General features: G+C 49.8%; 1 protein-coding gene across 3 annotated transcripts in view; it reads right to left on the bottom strand.

Annotated features, from left to right (window-relative positions):
• Positions 1-641: 641 nt before the first annotated feature.
• RUSC1 (RUN and SH3 domain containing 1) overlaps positions 642-18019 on the bottom strand; it is a 33812-nt gene continuing 16434 nt past the window's right edge. For all 3 annotated transcript variants that reach the window (XM_083590966.1, XM_083590968.1, XM_083590967.1), the window contains 8 exons: positions 15818-15916; positions 13019-13095; positions 10828-11002; positions 8386-8491; positions 6403-6449; positions 3899-4772; positions 2781-2909; positions 642-1654 (listed from right to left, as the gene is read on the bottom strand). In XM_083590966.1, the coding sequence (XP_083447092.1) occupies positions 1486-1654; positions 2781-2909; positions 3899-4772; positions 6403-6449; positions 8386-8491; positions 10828-11002; positions 13019-13095; positions 15818-15916 (1676 nt within the window). In that variant the 3' untranslated portion in view covers positions 642-1485. The remainder of the gene's footprint in view (positions 1655-2780; positions 2910-3898; positions 4773-6402; positions 6450-8385; positions 8492-10827; positions 11003-13018; positions 13096-15817; positions 15917-18019) is intronic.

Below are 18019 nucleotides of genomic sequence, written 5' to 3'. Positions count from 1 at the left end.
CCAGCAACTGGTGTTCAGAGAAATGATGCTCTCAAACTCTGGCTTTCCATTTCTATAAGGGACTAGAGTGGCCTTTGGTTGGATCCAGCAGGGATCATTTTGCAGGCAGGCAAATGGGAGCTGTTTGAGGGCAGATCGAGGCTGCTGGGACGGTGACCCATTAACTCCTTAAGGGCTGGCCTCCTTTGAGTAGCAGCTGGGGAACTCAGAACTACAGTTCAGAAAGGTTGGGCAAAGCCAGTGTGGATTTCCGCCCACACCATATTGCAACCTGCTTTGAAACTCGTTTCAAAAGCCACTTGCCACACAGCACTGTGGGGAAGGGGTCAGGCAAGCCGATCAGTGTTGCCCGACCCCCTGATAACAGCTAGATGCACTATTCCTTGCCTCCCACCCAGCAAATTAAAACTGCAACCCTCACCCACACTGACCGCCCATGCATCCTTTGGCCTCGCTGAATGCCAGATATCTTGATGCAGGCTTGGGAGCAATGGCAAGGGGGTGTTGGGGGTGGAATGGAGTATCCTGGGAGGGGGCTGCAACATTTCATTGGGGCCCCCGCTTGCCAACCAATCTTTCTCAAGCTGCACCCTTTGGAGACGTGCAGCCTGCAGCAATTCAATCTCACACGGTGACGCCTCTTTGCTTGTCTTTTCTCACAACCTTTATTTCCCTCCCTTCTGCACAATCTCTTAAGAGAGCGTGGATGGTGCCCGTCTTCAGACAGGAGCCGTTTCTGTCGTGGTTTTGGGGCTGGGTGGATGTTCAAGAGGGGGCCCTGTAGGGACAGCCATTCCAGACAGGTCCCGATCCACTTGGCTGGTGACCTATACCGCAGGGGGTTGGACTAGATGCCCCTCAGGGGTCCCTTCCAAGTCTCCAAATCTACGATCGACATTGCTTCAGGGTGGGGAGGGGAGAGAGACGTGAGGATCGGCGGCAAGACGAAAGCAGCAGGAAAGGTGAAATATATAATATTATATATATATATATATAGGTATGTATATCTACACAGATATATGCAATATACAAATGAGAACCATAGTTTGGCCGACAGTGTGTGTGTGTTACGCGATCGTGGAAAGCAGCAAGCACAAGCGGTTAAACGTGTGATTCGGGGGGGGGGGAGAGAGCAGAAGGGCAGCTGGCCAAGTCAGGCGAGAGGCAGGAGAAGAGTTCGAAAGAAGGAAATGGTGAGACGGTGGGAGCTGTGCCAACCCCCTGCGGCAGAATTTGCACCCACAGCCAGAGGGGAGGGCGGAAGAACAGAGACATTGGTTTGGGGCTCATGAGGATAACTGAGGTGCAATCTGGGCGACGGGAAGGAGGCACCCTCAGCTTCTTAGTGTCCATGTCATTTTGTTGAAATTCCTTCAGCGGTGCGTTTATAAAGTGTGTTTTTGTGTAGGCAGGACTGGGGTGATCCTTTGGTGTGCCCCACTTCCCCCCCACAACAGCCGCGGCCTTGACATCTCCCTGCGCAGTTCACAGGATGAGAGAGGTGTAGCCGACGGGGACTAGGCCTCGGCGGTCTCCGTGGCAACACTGGATCCAGTCTTCGTCCACCGTGTCCAGGACCCGCAAGACGTCGCCTTTGCGGAAGCTGAGGTGGTCGTCCCGGCTTCCGGCGTGGTCGCAGAGAGCGCGAACGGCCCTGGATGGAGACAGAGGGACGACACAGACTGAGCGGGGGGGGGGGGCGACACACGGCAAAAACACAGACAGGTCTCCTTTCCAAGTGCACATCCCTTAGGCAGCGGTTCTCAACCTGTGGGTCCCCCCAGATGTTGTTGGACTACAACTCCCATCATCCCTGAGCTCTGGCCTTGCTAGCTAGGGGTGATGGGAGTTGTAGTTCAACAACATCTGGGGGGACCCACAGGTTGAGAAAGGCTGCTAGGGGGAAGGGGCAGGAAACACCACCATTGCATGCAGAAGGTTCAGTCCCCAATGGCACCTTCGGATAGGCCTGCCTGAAACCCTGAAATGTCACTGCCAGCCCGTGTAGCCAATAATAATAATAATAATAATAATAATAATAATAATAATAATAATATATTATTTATTCCCCAGCCACTCTGGGCGGCTTCCAGCACAACACTAAAATACAACAGGATAGCTGCTTATTTCCTTCACATCTGAAGGGAGGGCGTTCCATAGGGTGGGTGCCACTACCGAGAAGGCCCTGTGCCTGGCTCCCTGTAACTTGACTTCTCGTAGCGAGGGAACCGCCAGAAGGCCCTCGGCGCTGGACCTCAGTGTCCGGGCAAAACGATGGGGGTTGAAATGCTGCTTCAGGTATCCTGGATGAGGCCATGGTCTGATTAGATATGCATCAAGCTTCCTGTAAGTACCGTTGCTTTAAATACCCAAGAAGGCCGCTCAGAAGAATTGGCAGATTCAGGGAATCTAGAGTTGGAAGGGACCCCGAGGGTCATCCAGTCCAACCCCTGCAATGCAGGAAACTTTTGCCCAACGTGGGGCTCGAACCCACGACCCTGAGGTCAAGAGTCTCACGCTCTACCATGCCAAAGTCTTTGCAGAAGTACTAACAAATGTTTAGGAAAGGAAAATCCTAAGGGGGACACATCTCCCTCTTCTGAGCCCAAGGAGTACTGAGCATGCTCAGTGGGCACAGACTACGGACTGGGGGGGTGGGGGACAGGTGGAAAACCCAGAGCGGGAGGGGTAATAGAGTGGCAGGCCTGAAACCCCCAGCAGAAGCACTTCACGCTGCAACACTTTGTTGCAGCCCTGGGCACGGCGAGAGGATGGCTCACCTGTATGGCTGTTGTGGGCTTGGTGGGACGTCTTCCCACGATTCCTCTGGCCAGCTCTTCTCGGCCGGTGCCCCTTTCATCACCAGAGCCAGGATGTTCATGGTGGGCGGCAACCAGCTCGACGGACGCCTGCAGGGATAGGAAAGAGAATATACCTGACCCACGAGAAAAACCCACTTTTTTACCATTGGGGGTGCAATTTTAATTAGAGACAGTTAGGAAAAACTGCCTGAAAGTTGGGCACTTGGTTGGAGTATTAGGCAGGGGACAGTCCAAACTTTTGAGTCTGGAAGGCCTGGGTTTGAATCCCAGTTTTTCAGGCAGAGCTGTGTCTCTGTCCCTTCTGGCAAACCAGGAGTTCGCTGGGAAAAATTAGGGAGAACCACGCTGCCTTCAGGACACAAGTCTGTCTTACTTGGCTAATTCTGACTGCTGGCAAGGACCAAGTTCACAAGCGGGAGATGGCAAGAATAACTTGCCTTATATATTTCCTAGGGAGCTGCTACTTCTGACCAGATCGCTTTAAACTCAGGGGCAGAGCAGCGTTTTCCAGCCTAAGAGCCACATTCCCTTCTGAGGGCAACCTTCCGGGGGCCACATGAAAGTAGTGGGTGGGGCCAGAGGCAAAAGTGGGCGGAGAAACTGATGCAAATATTTCCTTTGTACAGGAGGTTAGTTCTCAAGGGATCAGAGTCCCAATTTCAGACAAGCGAAAATGCTCTAGGAGGGTGGGAAGCCGGGCTGGTGAGGGGTGTGCCCTGGAAGAAGGGGTGTGGGCTGAGGGATAGTTCCAAGGGCCACATAGAGAGGCTCAGAGGGCCGCATTTGGCCTGCTGGCTTCAGGCATAGCTGCCAACTTATTGCCAACTTATTTTTCAAATCTGAAAAATAAGGGATCAGCAGCCTCGAAAATAAGGGATCAGCAGCCTCACCTGTCCCGGAGAGCCTCGAAATTTAAGGGATCAGTAGCCTCACCTGTCCTGGGGACAGTCTACGGGATATCTAACAATCCAGGAGAGCAGCGGGAAGCGGCTCTGGAATAAGGGAATTTCCCGCAAAAAAAGGGAAGGTTGACAGCTATGGGCTTCAGGTCCCGTCCCCCCCGGCCATCCACTTACCTGGATTTCGACAGGTGAGAATCGGCCTCGTTGGTGCATCCTGGAGTGGCTGCTCCAAAGAGCCACCCTAGCCAGTTTCCCTTTGCAGTTCCAGCGCCCTCAAGCTTTTCGGCTGCCTCCTGGGCATCAGGCAAGCACGTCGCCTCTGGCTTCCCTGTAGCTTCCCCTACAGCTGAGCTGCCTTCTTCGCAGGCAGCGGGTGCCTGCCTTGGGCTCTCCACTGAGCTGCTTCCTGTGGGGCTGGGCGCTTGGGGCAGCACGTCAGGGCTCACGCTAGCTTCTCCAGCCCCGCTGCGGGCTGCCTCCACAGCTTCTCCCAGAGCCGCCCTCAGCTTGGTCCAGTGGGTGTGAGGGAAGCCCTCCTGCTTCGGGGGCTCGCCGTAGACCCTCGAGGCCCGGCTCAGCTGTTCCCACCAGCTCTGCTGCTTCTCATCGCTCTCTTGGCAGCTCCCTTCAGCACCCGCTTCCACCTCAGGGGCTCCCTCGCTGCCTCGGAAGGTGTGGCTCAGCCGGTCACCCCATCGCAGGAGTCTCTGGTGCAAAGGCGGCCCGGCCTGGGGCTCGTGGAGTGGGCTGGATTGGGCCACGGGCCCTTCCGCCAGGCCGGCGAGAGGAGGCGGGTGTTTGGGAAAAGCGACTCGGCTTCCTCCACGAGACTTCTGGGAACCGGCCAGCAGCTCGGTCGGCGGGGGGGGACGGCGGGGTGGCGGCCGGACGTCGAGGGGCAGGTGCTGGTGCTCGAAGAGGAGGTCCAGCTGGAAGGTCAGCATGGAGAGCGGTTGGAGCAGCAGGAGGAGCTCGTCGGCCCAGCGGCGGCAGAAGCCTTGGCTGAGTACCAGGAAGGCGGTGGGCAAGTACAGCGCCGAGATCAGCTCTGTGGGGTCGGGAGACGGCATGAACAGGTCAGAAACACATCCTTCGAAGTCTGTCTCAACTTTGCTGTTGGATTACAAAGCCACTTCCGACCTCAGGAGGAGGTGGTGTTGCAGGCTCACACCCGCGCACCGCGGCCCGGGATCTCCCTCTTTGGCCGCTCAGCTTTTTAGCTTTCCTGCCCTCCTGCCCTTCAAGGTTTCCTTTCTAACCTTGCTCTGGACCACGGTTGGTCGCCGTTAAGGGGCCTGGTAGGAATTTTTTCCACTTGGCAAATTGGCACTGGCCATTTGGTTTTTCGCCTAGGTAAAGGTAAAGGGACCCCTGACCATTAGGTCCAGTCGTGACCGACTCTGGGGTTGCGGCGCTCATCTCGCTTTATTGGCCGAAGGAGCCGGCGTACAGCTTCTGGGTCATGTGGCCAGCATAACTAAGCTGCTTCTGGCGAACCAGAGCAGCACAGGGAAATGCCGTTTACCTTCCCGCCAGAGCGGTACCTATTTATCTACTTGCACTTTGACGTGCTTTTGAACTGCTAGGTTGGCAGGAGCAGGGACTGAGCAATGGGAGCTCACCCCATCATGGGGATTCGAACCGCCGACCTTCTGATCGGCAAGCCCTAGGCTCTGTGGTTTACCCCACAGCGCCACCCGCGTCCTCGTAGCAAATCGTCACAACTTTCTTGGTTTCAGCGGTTAGGAATTGGTAGGGGTATTGTTATGTAGATGTGTTGGGGGGGAGGAGCACCATCACCTCCCCCAAATATTGAAGGGTAGTCTGGTAAAGGATTCCGGGGGGCGTGGCCTCGTTCAAAGCCTATGGAGGTCAGGGCCTAAAGCGCCCCCCCCCCCCGAGCAGTGACCCCAGGGGAGTCCCTAGCTGATGTGCATCAACAGGGCTCCCCCTGCTGGTGTTAACCCTTCCCAGTCTTCAAGCAAACAGGCTGAAGCCGGAGAGTCGGTTAGGACCAATGCCTAAGCCAATACCGCTCTTTACCTGTAACCAATAAAGTTGTGGCCTATTTTAGCCCATTAACCTAAATACTTGTGTTACGTGTCGTTATTTCCTACTGGTGGGAGGCAGGAACTCGCCACGCAACTCCCAGTATCCCCGGCTACCAGGACCAGTGGTCAGGGATGATGGGAGTTGTAGTCCAACAGCAGCTGGGGACCCCAGTTTGAGAAGGGCTGGCCATGCAGGGAGTTGGACTAGGTGATTCTTGGGGTCCCTTCCAAATGTACAATTCTGTGATTTTCCAGGAGCACAGGGTGGGGGTGAAAGCAGAGGGTGTAACACCAGGGAGCAGAATTAATCTTCCGTTTTCACTTTTTAAAAGAACCACCACCACCAAGTTTCTAATTCTTGTGTATTTAAAACCCCCCACAAGTGAACCTAAAAAATTAAAGATATAAATAAAACCCAGCATTCCCTCTCCCTGCCCCCCTGCAGTTCCAAATATAAAAGCTTATATTCAAATACGTTGCCTGGGTTGAGATTCCTGCATTGCAGGGGGGGTTGGACTAGATGACCCTCGGGGTCCCTTCCAACTCTATGAGTAATGCACAGGCACTTGCCTAATATCAGTACGTCGTGGAGGTGCTAATAAAAAATGTGGGGTGCCCCAAATTTACCTGAGTTCCGCTGCAGGTTGGCAAACCACTGCTCCAACTGCTTCATGCTACGGAGATAAGATAGGTAAGATAAAACTTTATTCGCGTTAGCCAATGGCCATGGCAACAGTAAACCATTACAGTATACGCAGAAAAGGAAATTTGATATAAGAGCACAATTTAAAGTCCTGAATCAGCAGTCAGTTAGTGGCCCTTATTCTGATTGCCCCTGCTATGAACCTAGCAACCTTTGCTGTTATCTGCTCATTTTGATCTGATAGAAGAAAGGACATTGTGGCAGTGGTTGAGCGCCCTGGGATGGTTAGTACAAGTGGGATGATGATCTGGTTCCTCAGGTCTTTGTAGAGAGTACAGGACAGGAGGACATGTGCCGCTGTTTCAGTGCTACCATCTCCACAGGGGCAAAGGTGTTTCTCAGGCGGGATCTTTTGGAATCGACCCTCAAGTACCGCAGATGGCAAAACAGCCAGTCTTGCAAGTGTAAAAGCACGTCTGTATTTTGGGATAATAAGTTTGTGCAGATTTGGGGCCAGAGAATCAAAACGGAGAGGTGGAAAATGAACATACCAAGGGCAGAATTTCCTTATAGTGGCCAGGTTGTTCTGATGCTCGATATCTTTTAGACGTTGACCAATTAGACTGTTTGCTTTAGTAGGGCCCACAGTGAGTAGTTTTTGATAGACAGTTTTAAGCCAGGCACTTTTATGGGAGTCTTGAAGTACTAGGGATAGTAAACTGGGGGGATTTGAGTTTAGGCGGAGCCAGAAGTTAAGAGTTATTTGCCAAGTCCGTACTTCTACTGAAGGGAGACTTGCCTCCAGTCTCAATGATGTGTTTGGGACATCATGCTACAGAGGAACAGGACGAGACGAAGGGTTTTAGCATCGAACGTAGCAATGCAGAAAGCTGCCTTGTAGAATCAGACCTTTGGGTCTACCTGGCTCAATACTGACCGGCAGCCGCTCTCCAGGGTTTTGGTTAGGGATCCTTCCCCCCAGGGAGGTTGCAAAGGTTGAAGCTGAGACCTCTGGGCATGCAAAGGAAATGCTCCCTCATTGCACTATGGGCCTTGGCCCTAAAAAGAAAGCAAGACCCTAGTCCTCATGGATTTGAGTAAAGGGCTGATTTAAGTTGCCTTGCAGGACGAATCCGCCTGCTGGACAAATTCAGAGGCTGTTAAATATAAATGAAGGATCGACACTGGAATGTTTCGTTGGAATTACCTGGATGAATTAAGGAATGCAGCACAATGTGAGATCATCATTCCCTGAACTTCAGAGCATGGGGAGTCAACCAAAGATTTATAAAAAAGTAAAGGTAAAGGGACCCCTGACCATTAGGTCCAGTCGTGACCGACTCTGGGGTTGCGGCGCTCATCTCGCTTTATTGGCCGAGGGAGCCGGCGTACAGCTTCCGGGTCATGTGGCCAGCAGGACTAAGCCGCTTCTGGCGAACCAGAGCAGCACACGGAAATACCGTTTACCTTCCCGCCAGAGTGGTACCTATTTATCTACTTGCACTCTGAGGTGCTTTTGAACTGCTAGGTTGGCAGGAGCTGGGACTTAGCAATGGGAGCTCACCCTGTTGCGGGGATTCGAACCGCCGACCTTCTGATCGGCAAGTCCTAGGCTCTGTGGTTTAACTCACAGCACCACCCGCGTTATAATTTGGCATAAAATTTGGACTGTTTGATTGCATTATAATTTGGAATGTTTCCAGAGTGGCTTTTATTGGCTTGTTAAAATGGAAAACATAATAAATATTATTCTAAAAAAAAAAAAGAAGAAGATTTAAGTTGCCTTGCACCGTGTAATATGCTTGGTCAATATTGTCCACACTGACTGGCAGCAGCTTTCCAGGGTTTCAGGCAGGGGACATTCCCAGCCCAAGTTGGAGATGCCATTGGGGACTGAACATGCGGGAACCTCCTGCATGTAAGGCAGATGAGCTACAGCCTCCCCCCCCCCAATGTCTTCTACTCACTTCAGGAGGCCCAGGATGAAAGCGTGGAAGCGCTGCTGGTTGCTGCGAAGGGGAGCCAAGCGCGATACCCGCCAGTACAAAGCGTTCAGCGACCGAGCGTGGGGGCCTGGGCAAGAAGCACATGGTGAAACACCAGCAGATGCCTTCGCTTAGTGCCACATCCCAGCTCCCCGCCCCTGCCCCCAAAGACCCACAGGAATGAATGAGCAAGCCACGACTGCCCCAAATACGAGAGTTCACGAAATCCTTATGGACCAGGTGTGCGCCTAGCCAGAAAGAGCCTGCCTCAATCTCCCATTTCTATTATTTCGCTGGTTCTCGAAGACACAGCCTGTGTAGACAAGCGTGCATGCGCGCGCGCGCGCACACACACACACCCCGATCTCCTGACATGAACCTCCTGCTTTTACTGTTTTAATTGCAGGACGCTTTGTTCTATATATTTAAAAGCATTTCTCCGCCGCTTGACGTCTCGGAAAACATCTGAGCGGTGTGCAGCTTGAAACAAACGCACGACACAGCGTGCAAACAAGAATGCCACCCGGAAAAACCAGGAAAGCAGCTGTATAAAAACACATAAAAATAAATGAATAAGGAAATACTGTATTTTTCGCTCTATAAGATGCACTTTTTCCCCTTCAAAAATTAAGGGGAAATGTGTGTGCGTCTTATGAAGCGAGTGCAGGTTCCTTGGCTTCAGCGATAGCAACGCGAAGCCTCCGAAGCGCAGAAGGAGTGCTCCCCCCGCGCTCCGGAGGCTTCGTGTTGCTTTCGCTGAAGCCGCCTGAAGCCCCCAGAGTGCAGCAGGAACTCCCGCTGTGCTCCGGAGGCTTCAGGCAGCTATCCACAAGCCTTTGGAGCGCAGCAGGAGTTCCCGCTACGCTCCTGCCGCTTTGCTGAAGGGGTGCTGAGCAGAGAGGGGGAGAATTTCCCCCCCCTGTTCTTCCCCTCCTATGGTCCGGTGTGTCCTATAGAGCGAAAAATACGGTAAACCCTAAATTTCAGAAGATTCAAATGTGTACGCTTTATGGTCCTTAAGGCTGCTTAGGTGGGGTGGTTGAACTTCAGTGTGCAACATCACTTTTCATCCCGTCCCCTGGGCCAGAAGAACCCATTCATTCATTAATTCATTAATTAATTCCTTAAAATTCTTATAACATATTCATTCATTCATTCATTTCTATGCTGCTTTTCACTCCCACGAGTCACAAACCGGATCACAAACAAGATATAACAATAGCATAATAGAACATCACAATTACAACATAAATCGTCTAGAACAATTAATGAATCATCTGTAAAAGGATAGCTCAGTTGGTTAGAGCGTGGTGCTGGTAATGGCAAGGTGGCAGGTTCAATCCCCATAAGGGGCAGCTGCATATTCCTGCATTGCAGGGAGTGGGACTAGATGATCCTCAGGGTCCCTTCCAACTCTACATATCAGCAATAAAACAACCACCTTCTATAAATGGCTAAATGAAAGAACTGAAAAGATCCACGCGACGGTCACCTCCAGATTGGATTATTGTAACTCGCTCTACGTGGGGCTGCCCTTGAGACTGACCCAGAAACTCCAGTGGGTGCAGAATGCTGCGGCGAGACTCCTTATGGGGTCCTCGCCACGGGATCACATTCACCTGGTGCTATACCAGTTGCATTAGCTCCCAGTGGAGTACAGGATCAGGTTTAAGGTGCTGGTTTTAACCTTTAAAGCCCTATACAGCATAGGACCCTCGTACCTACGGGACCGCCTCTCCTGTTATGTCCCACAGAGGACCTTACGGTCTTCAAATAAAAACATCTTGGAGGTCCTGGACCACAGGGAGGTTAGGCTGGCCTCGACCAGAGCCAGGGCTTTTTTGGCTGTGGCCCCAATCTGGTGGAACGCTCTGTCACAAGAGACTAGGGCCCTGCGGGACTTGACATCTTTCCGCAGGGCCTGCAAGACAGAGCTGTTCCACCAGGCCTTTGGCCAAGGCACAGCCTGACCCCCTCCTTTGGTAATCCTCACAGAACTCTAGCCCAGTGGGTGCCAAGAATTTGATTTTGAATTGATTTTAAAATGAATTGATTTTAGAATGTTGTGTTACTTTTATTGTTGTTAGCCGCTCTGAGCCTGGCTTCGGCTGGGGAGGGCGGGATATACATATATTATTATTATTATTATTATTATTATTATTATTATTATTATTAGCTAAATGGCACAACCACAGCAAAAGATTCACAAAGCACTACTACAGCACTCTGAATCCACAAAACAATATTAGCAACATTAGAGTACTAACAACCAACCAATTACACAAAATAAGCAGATTAATCCTACCGGCTTTAACCAGGAAGCTCTGCAAAATGTGGCCATTTGGGGTGCAAAATCAAGATTTTTGAAAAGGAAATGACCACCAAACAAACCCACCTCCTGCCTATCTGACGTCTCCTTCCTACCTGGCTTGGCTGAGGCTTCCACAACGCTCCACGGGGAACTCGGTCTCTGGCCCGTGATGACATCTTTCTGAAAGGGCTTCAGGCCGTCGCCCACCAGGGCTCGCAGGGCAGGGCACAGAGTGGTCAGGACCACGTAGCCGATGTCTGGGCTGAGGCGGCTGTCTCCCAGCTGGGTCTGTGCAGGAGGGAAACGGCTGGGTGTCAGCTGCTGGCAGGCTGGGGAGAAAAAACAACCAACGCTGCCCCCCTCCCCTTGCAAATTGGTAATTAGCGCTTTCTAATTAGCCTCCCTGCACACACCCGACCCTCGTAAGCTCAGAGGGCTGCTCCTTTTGCAGCTCCTTGCCAGGCAGCCTTTCATACGCCCCCCAAACACCCACTTTTTATCTCTATCTTTTTAAATATATATTTTTATTAGTTTTTTAACATATCATTCCCAACAATCATTTAACATATTTTCTTATCTTATACAATGTTTTGGACTTCCATTGGCCACCTCTGAAGATTTTTCAATCTTTATCACTTTGTCTACATTTCTTAATTTCTCTATTACTTTTAATCATCCTTAACTAATACAGTGGTACCTCGGGTTAAGTACTTAATTCGTTTTGGAGGTCCATTCTTAACCTGAAACTGTTCTTAACCTGAAGCACCACTTTAGCTAATGGGGCCTCCTGCTGCCGCCGTGCCACTGGAGCATGATTTCTGTTCTCATCCTGAAGCAAAGTTCTTAACCTGAAGCACTATTTCTGGGTTAGTGGAGTCTGTAACCTGAAGCGTCTGTAACCCGAGGTACCACTGTAACTCTCTTCATAGTCTTCATTGCAATATTTCGCACAGTCCTCCTTACAAATCTTCTTGCAGTCCTACTAGCATCATCTGTTTATTTCAATTGCTTTTCAAATAGTTCAAGTATTTACTCCAGTCCTCTAAGAATCTCTGGTCCCGCAGGTTTCGGATCCTTCCTGTCACCTTATCTAATTCTGCATAGTCCAACACACTTTTGTATCTCTATGTCAGTGTGGCATAGTGGTGAGAGCGCCAGGGACCAGGAGAAACCAGGTGTCATGGACTGGTTGGGGCGCAGAGGAATGGTGGGAGGAACCCGCTGGGGATCCCCCAGGGGAAGAAGGCTCAGAGCCCGGGGAGTGGTGGTGGGACAGCGATGAGTGGTCAGAAGGAGAACAGGAGGTGTTGGAAACTGAAGGCAACAGGGCTTAGTGAGCGGGGAGAGTCTGTGGCAGAAAGAAGCCCAGAATCAGAGGCAGAAGCTAAAGAAGGGGTGGAGGTAGAGACCAAGGAACAGAGAGGTTCTGGCTGGCGAAGAGTCAAGGGTGTCTCTCCCTCCTGCTGCAATAAGCTCCCCTCCACCCCCACCCCCGGTCTCCCAAAACTAGGTAAGACACCAGGAAGAGGGACAAGGAGAAATTAGCATCATGCAGGTACAGTCTCAGATTGCTTGGGGGAAACCTTGGAGAGGAAGGTACTTAGACAGCAGCAGGAAGACAAGCACCTTCAGTCTCTGCAACTGCTCCATGGGGGCAAGGCCTGCTGGAGATGTTGCTGTCCACATTAGGCCGGACACCCCTATGTAGATTGTGTTTTTGCTAATACACATTTAACTCCAACTAGCTCAGTGTGATTTGCTGCTGGCTCGCTCCTGACACAGGGGTTCAAATCCCCACTCTGCTGCCAGCTCACCTTGGGGCAGTCGCTGCCTCTTAGCCTACCTCACAGGGTTGTTGTGGGGGTGAATTGAAGGGAATCTGAACCCGCAACCAGCTGCAAGGCTAAACTAGGGTAGTGGCAGAGGAGCAAGAGCCCTATCTATGCTGCCTTTAGCTTACTGGAGGAAAGGGGGGGATATAAAATTAGTGGAAGCTGGTTTGTTAGGGCAAATGGGGCAGCGGCCGACCAACGCTCAGTCTGCGTTCAGCCAGCCCCCACCTTCCTGCCCTCTTTTCTTATAGCCTGTCCAAGGGGTCGCCCCTGCTCTCAGCTTCCTCCTCTTGAGTCTCCGTGTTGCCCTTACAGAAATCAGCTGGGGGTGGGGAGAAAGATGGGGGGACCAACAAGGAGAGGGGACTGCCCATCATTGGTTCTGATGCCACCTGGGCTCCCTGCCTTCTGCCCCACCACCCGCAATGGGGCACCAGCTGCCAGCTGCATAAAATGTAACGTCAAAACAAACCTTCTGAACGAGGTTCCGGGCTGTGCTGAAATGAGCGACGATCTTGTCCACCGAGGCACTGACTGCCACGAGCAAAGCTGGGGGGAAACCGAGAGAAGAGAGAAGATTACCGGGGGTGGGGGGGGGCATTGTTTGCTTGCGCTTCGGGGGCTGCCGTCCAGAAGTTTTGATTTTGAATTGATTTTAGAATGAATTGATTTTAGAATGCATGTCAATTAATGGATTGTGATTTTATGTAAACCGTTTTACTTTTACTGTTGTTAGCTGCTCTGAGCCCGGCTTCGGCTGGGGAGGGCGGGATATAAATAAAATTTTATTATTATTGTTGTTGTTATTATTAAGTCCTTTCTGGTTATGATTTAGGCTTATGGTGGTATCGGGGCGGTTGCGAGCGATCGTGCTGCTTGCACCTGCAAACAATATCAGGGCAGACTGCCCGCTTCTTTTCCAATTACAGAGGTACCTCGGTTTTCAAATGTCTCCGTTGACGAACATTTCAGTTTTCGAACGCGGTAAACTCGGAAGAAAATGCTTCTGTTTTCAAACGCACCTCAGAAGTCGAACCAAAAACACAGCTTCCATACTGAGTTTTCCGTATTGAGGCTTCCGTACTGAGTTTTCAGTTTTCGAGCCTTTCGGAACTTGAACGGTCTTCCGGAACGGATTACATTAAAAAACCAAGATACCACTACAGTATACAGTACACATGTCATAGCTTCCTACTGAAATACTAGCACCATCAGGGAGGCTTGCCTGACGCCATCATTATATATGATATCTTTAGGTGCCAGGCAAAAATGTTCCTCTATAGCCAGGCCTTTGGCTGATTAAATGGTCGGTTTGCTTTTATTATGTATTTTGTGTTCTCGTTTTGTATTTTTGTGTTGTGAACTGCCCTGTGGTCTTTGGATAAAGGCTGATATACACATTTAATCAGTGCTTTTTTCTATATAAAAAAAATGTTTAGGTGTACTCTCATTTTCCTACTCATATTCAAATACTGGCCCTTAATGAGGCCAAACCTAGATTCACAAAATGTTTAGGGGTATGCGTACCACTGCGTACACCCAGAAAAAAGCACTGCATTTAATTAATCATCATCATCATCATCTGAGCTATACATTCAAGGTAAAGGTGAAGGGACCCCTGACCATTAGGTCCAGTCATGGCTGACTCTGGGGTTGCGGCGCTCATCTCGCTTTATTGGCCGAGGGAGCCGGTGTACAGCTTCCGGGTCATGTGGCCAGCATGACTAAGCCGCTTCTGGCGAACCAGAGCAGCGCACGGAAACGCCGTTTACCTTCCCGCCGGAGCGGTACCTATTTATCTACTTGCACTTTGACGTGCTTTTGAACTGCGAGGTTGGCAGGAGCAGGGACCGAGCAACGGGAGCTCACCCCGTTGCGGGGATTCAAACCGCCGACCTTCTGATCGGCAAGTCCTAGGCTCTGTGGTTACAAATCAGGAGTGGGAGTCCTTAAGGAGGTTGGATGGCGCCTTGTACGTCTCCAGCAACTCCTGCAGCCAAGCTGGTGCCAAACGTATTGCTCTGCTTTCCTTTGGATCACATCAGTGAGGCTGAAAAGGGGCCCCAGGTCCCCCATACACACTGCCCAGGCTTGCACCCCAGAAAGGTCACTTTGGTGCCACTAACAGGGCAAAAACAACATGGGAGGCAGCAGTTATGATTTCCCAGACTCGGCAGCCACAGCAGGCGCTGTGATTCTCCGGTGGTTTGACACCACCCCCAGAGGCACACATCTTTGTCTCTCGAGACGGACAGATGCCAGCAACAAGACATTCAAAGAGCTATTATACCACTCTAAGCAGCCGTGGCTTCCCCCAAGGAATCCTGGGAACTGTAGTTTTTTATGGGTGCTGAAAGTTGTGAGGAGGCCCCCTTTCCCCTCCTAGAGCGACAATTCCCAGAGTTTCCTAGGGAAAGGAATTGATTGTTAAACAACTTGTAGCTCTGTGAGGAGAAGGAGGGGGTCTCCTAACCCCTCTCAATGCCTTTAACAAACAGTATCTCCCAGAATTCTTTGGGGGAAGCCATGACTATTTAAAGTGGTATTGCTATGCTTTGAATGTATAGTGCGAATGGGGCCTCACGTTCTTTCTCTTTTAAATGAAAGCTGGGGATCTGGAAATTAAGTTTCATATGTATGCCCCCCTCTCCGTTGGATGCCCATGGGGGTGCAGATGGAAAAGGAGGTGGCAGACCCTCCCTGACTCTCTTTCTTTTCAAATCTTCCTGGGGTTTCCTGTGAATACAACACGTTTCCATGGAAATCCTCATCTCTTTGGCCTCCCTTCAGGTTTTACAGAATTAAAGGTGCCAGGAGAGACATGGGTTGCCATGGGAACGAACAAGGCCTGAATAGGAGTTGGGAAGAGTTCCCAGATATTGAAGGTGTTTGGGTGGCTCTTTGCATCTCTCTCCCCTCGCCCGTGTTTCCCTCCTTCCTCTCCTAACATGTCCCCCACCCCAACCTCTAAAGTTGAATACTTTTGTCTAATTTGTTAACACCATGAGGCTAGACGTTTCCTAGCACGTCGCAAGCAGTAAGCTCAGTATTGTCAACAATGAAAAATAAGAATTAATAACCAATCGTGATCAACAATTATTGATGATCAATAGTGATAGATAGATAGATAGATAGATAGATAGATAGATAGATAGATATAGATATAGATATAGATATAGATATAGATATAGATATAGATATAGATATAGATAGATAGATGATAGATAGACAGATAGATGATAGAGAGATATAATGTGTTTTAAGATTGTACCTTTCTTTTGTTCTCGAAGTTGGGCACAGACTCGATCAGCATCGGCCCCCCACAGATGGCTGTTATTTGGGACCCCGCCAAAGGACTGGGAATGTCTGACTGGAAGAAGATGGGACAGAAAGAAGGGAAGTCAACATATGGAGGATAAGAAGCTATCTAGCTTCTCTGTGGATGCCAGGAATTTTTTTTATTTATTCCAGTTATTAGCCAAGCCCTCACAAAGTGAAACGAAGAAAAAATAAATCTTTTTTTAAAACACACACACACACAGAGAGTATGAAGTATTGAGCACATTCAGGCAGTCGTGGCCTGAATTAGACCACCTAAACCCCAATAATAATAATAATAATAATAATAATAATAATAATAATAATAATAATAATTTATTTGTACCCTGCCCATCTGGCAAGGTTTCCCCAGCCATTCTGGGCGGCTCCCAATAGAATATTAAAAGCATGACAAGACATCAAATATTAAAAACTTCCCTTTGGGAAAGGGAGAAGTGCAGGTCCTGGATCTCAGCTGAGATGAAGATCCTGTGCCCCTCCAGGTATTGCTGGGATCCAGCTCCCATCAGCCCCAGCCAGGATGGTCAGAGATGATATACACCTGGGACAGTTCAACTGGTGCAACGTGAGACTCTCCATCTCTAGGACATGAGTTGAAGCCCCACGCTGGGCAAAAGATTCCTGCATTGCAGGGGATAGGAGTGCATATCCCTTGTGGTCCCTTCCAATAGTCTATGAAGGGAACCTTTCAGTGATGGAACAGCCTCAGAGCACCCATCGAACCCAGGTTGGTGCTTGCAGACCAGACCTGGCACTCAGATGTTGGGGAGCAAGAGGGTTGCTTCTACAAATGATTTGAGAGATTGTGCTTTGGCATGACAACAAGGAGGGATCCACCTTACTCAGGCAGATGTGTCCCCCACCCCCCGTCCCTCTTCCTTTCCAACACATCTCCCTGCTCCCCTCAAAAGCAAGATACCTAGATCATTTCGCCACCAGGCCCTTGTGGAATGCCACTTAAAACCAGAGCTTAGAAAGGTTTTATGATGATTATTAAATGAACTCATTCTAGTTGAAGATGTCCACACACACAAACAAAAAGGAACTACATCCCTACTCAGGTTCATCCTTTCACAACACAAACTAGTTCAGTTCTCAGTTTGAGTCCATTCAAGTTATCCACGTCAAAAAGAGAGAGAAATCAACATTCAGAATGTGGCAAGCTGCTGTGCTACGATATAGAACATACTGTACTTTCAAAGATGAAGAAAACATCAACACACACAGCGGAATGTGAATGGTTTCATTTAGTTTCCCCAACAATTATGATGTTTCAGCTTAAAGGGCCAAAGTGTCTAAAGAGTAAATAATAATAATAATAATAATAATAATAATAATAATAATAATAATAATATAATAATAATAATAATATAATAATAATAATAATAATAATAATAATAATAAATCCACACATGGAAGGGAATGAACTTGAAGGTGAACTAGAAATCATTCTAAGTTGTACCCCAAATTGAACTGAATTCACTCAGCAATTGTGTTTCTTTCCTTTTTCCTTTCTCCTTCTGTGATTGAACTCCTATTTGGGGACTTCCCTGGCTTTTTTCTGACCCGTGTAGGACCAGTCTGGATAGTTGGCCTTGGTGAAGATTTAACGTTTTCATCCCCAAAAAGTTTTTGATTTGAGTTTCTACTGAAATGAGGCTGCATTTTAATGTTGTATTTTAATCAATTGTTTTTATACCTGGTGTTAGCCGCCCTGAGCCCAGTCTTGGCTGGGGAGGGCGGGTTATAAATAAAATTTATTCTTATTCTTATTAAACCGCAGTTCTGCGTAATGCTTTTTAGAGAGGTGGGGGGGGCGCCACTGGAGCTGAGTTTATAGAACCGAGGGGCCGGTGGCACAAAAAAGTTTTGAGAACCACTGGTCTAGAGGACCTCAAGTCCCCCGTCCAGTTGCGCACACCTGGTACCAACGGACAGGAGTAGCCACACCCACAAGAAGCTGATTGGACGAGGCCAGAACGGCAACTCGCACAGAGTTGCAATGGGCAGTCTCTGTCCCTGTGCGGACAGCTGCTTTGGCCTCACAGCCTTCAACCAAATCCCTCAAGGAATTTGGGGAACAGGTGACGGAGGCAGGGAGGTGGGAAGCAAAAGGGGGGGGGAATGAGGGGAG

The sequence above is a fragment of the Podarcis filfolensis genome (assembly GCF_964270895.1).
Source record: "Podarcis filfolensis genome assembly, chromosome: 16".
NCBI lineage: Eukaryota > Metazoa > Chordata > Lepidosauria > Squamata > Lacertidae > Podarcis > Podarcis filfolensis.
The sequence above is the reverse complement of the archived record's forward strand: the minus strand, read 5'-3'. Positions and strand labels throughout refer to the sequence as shown.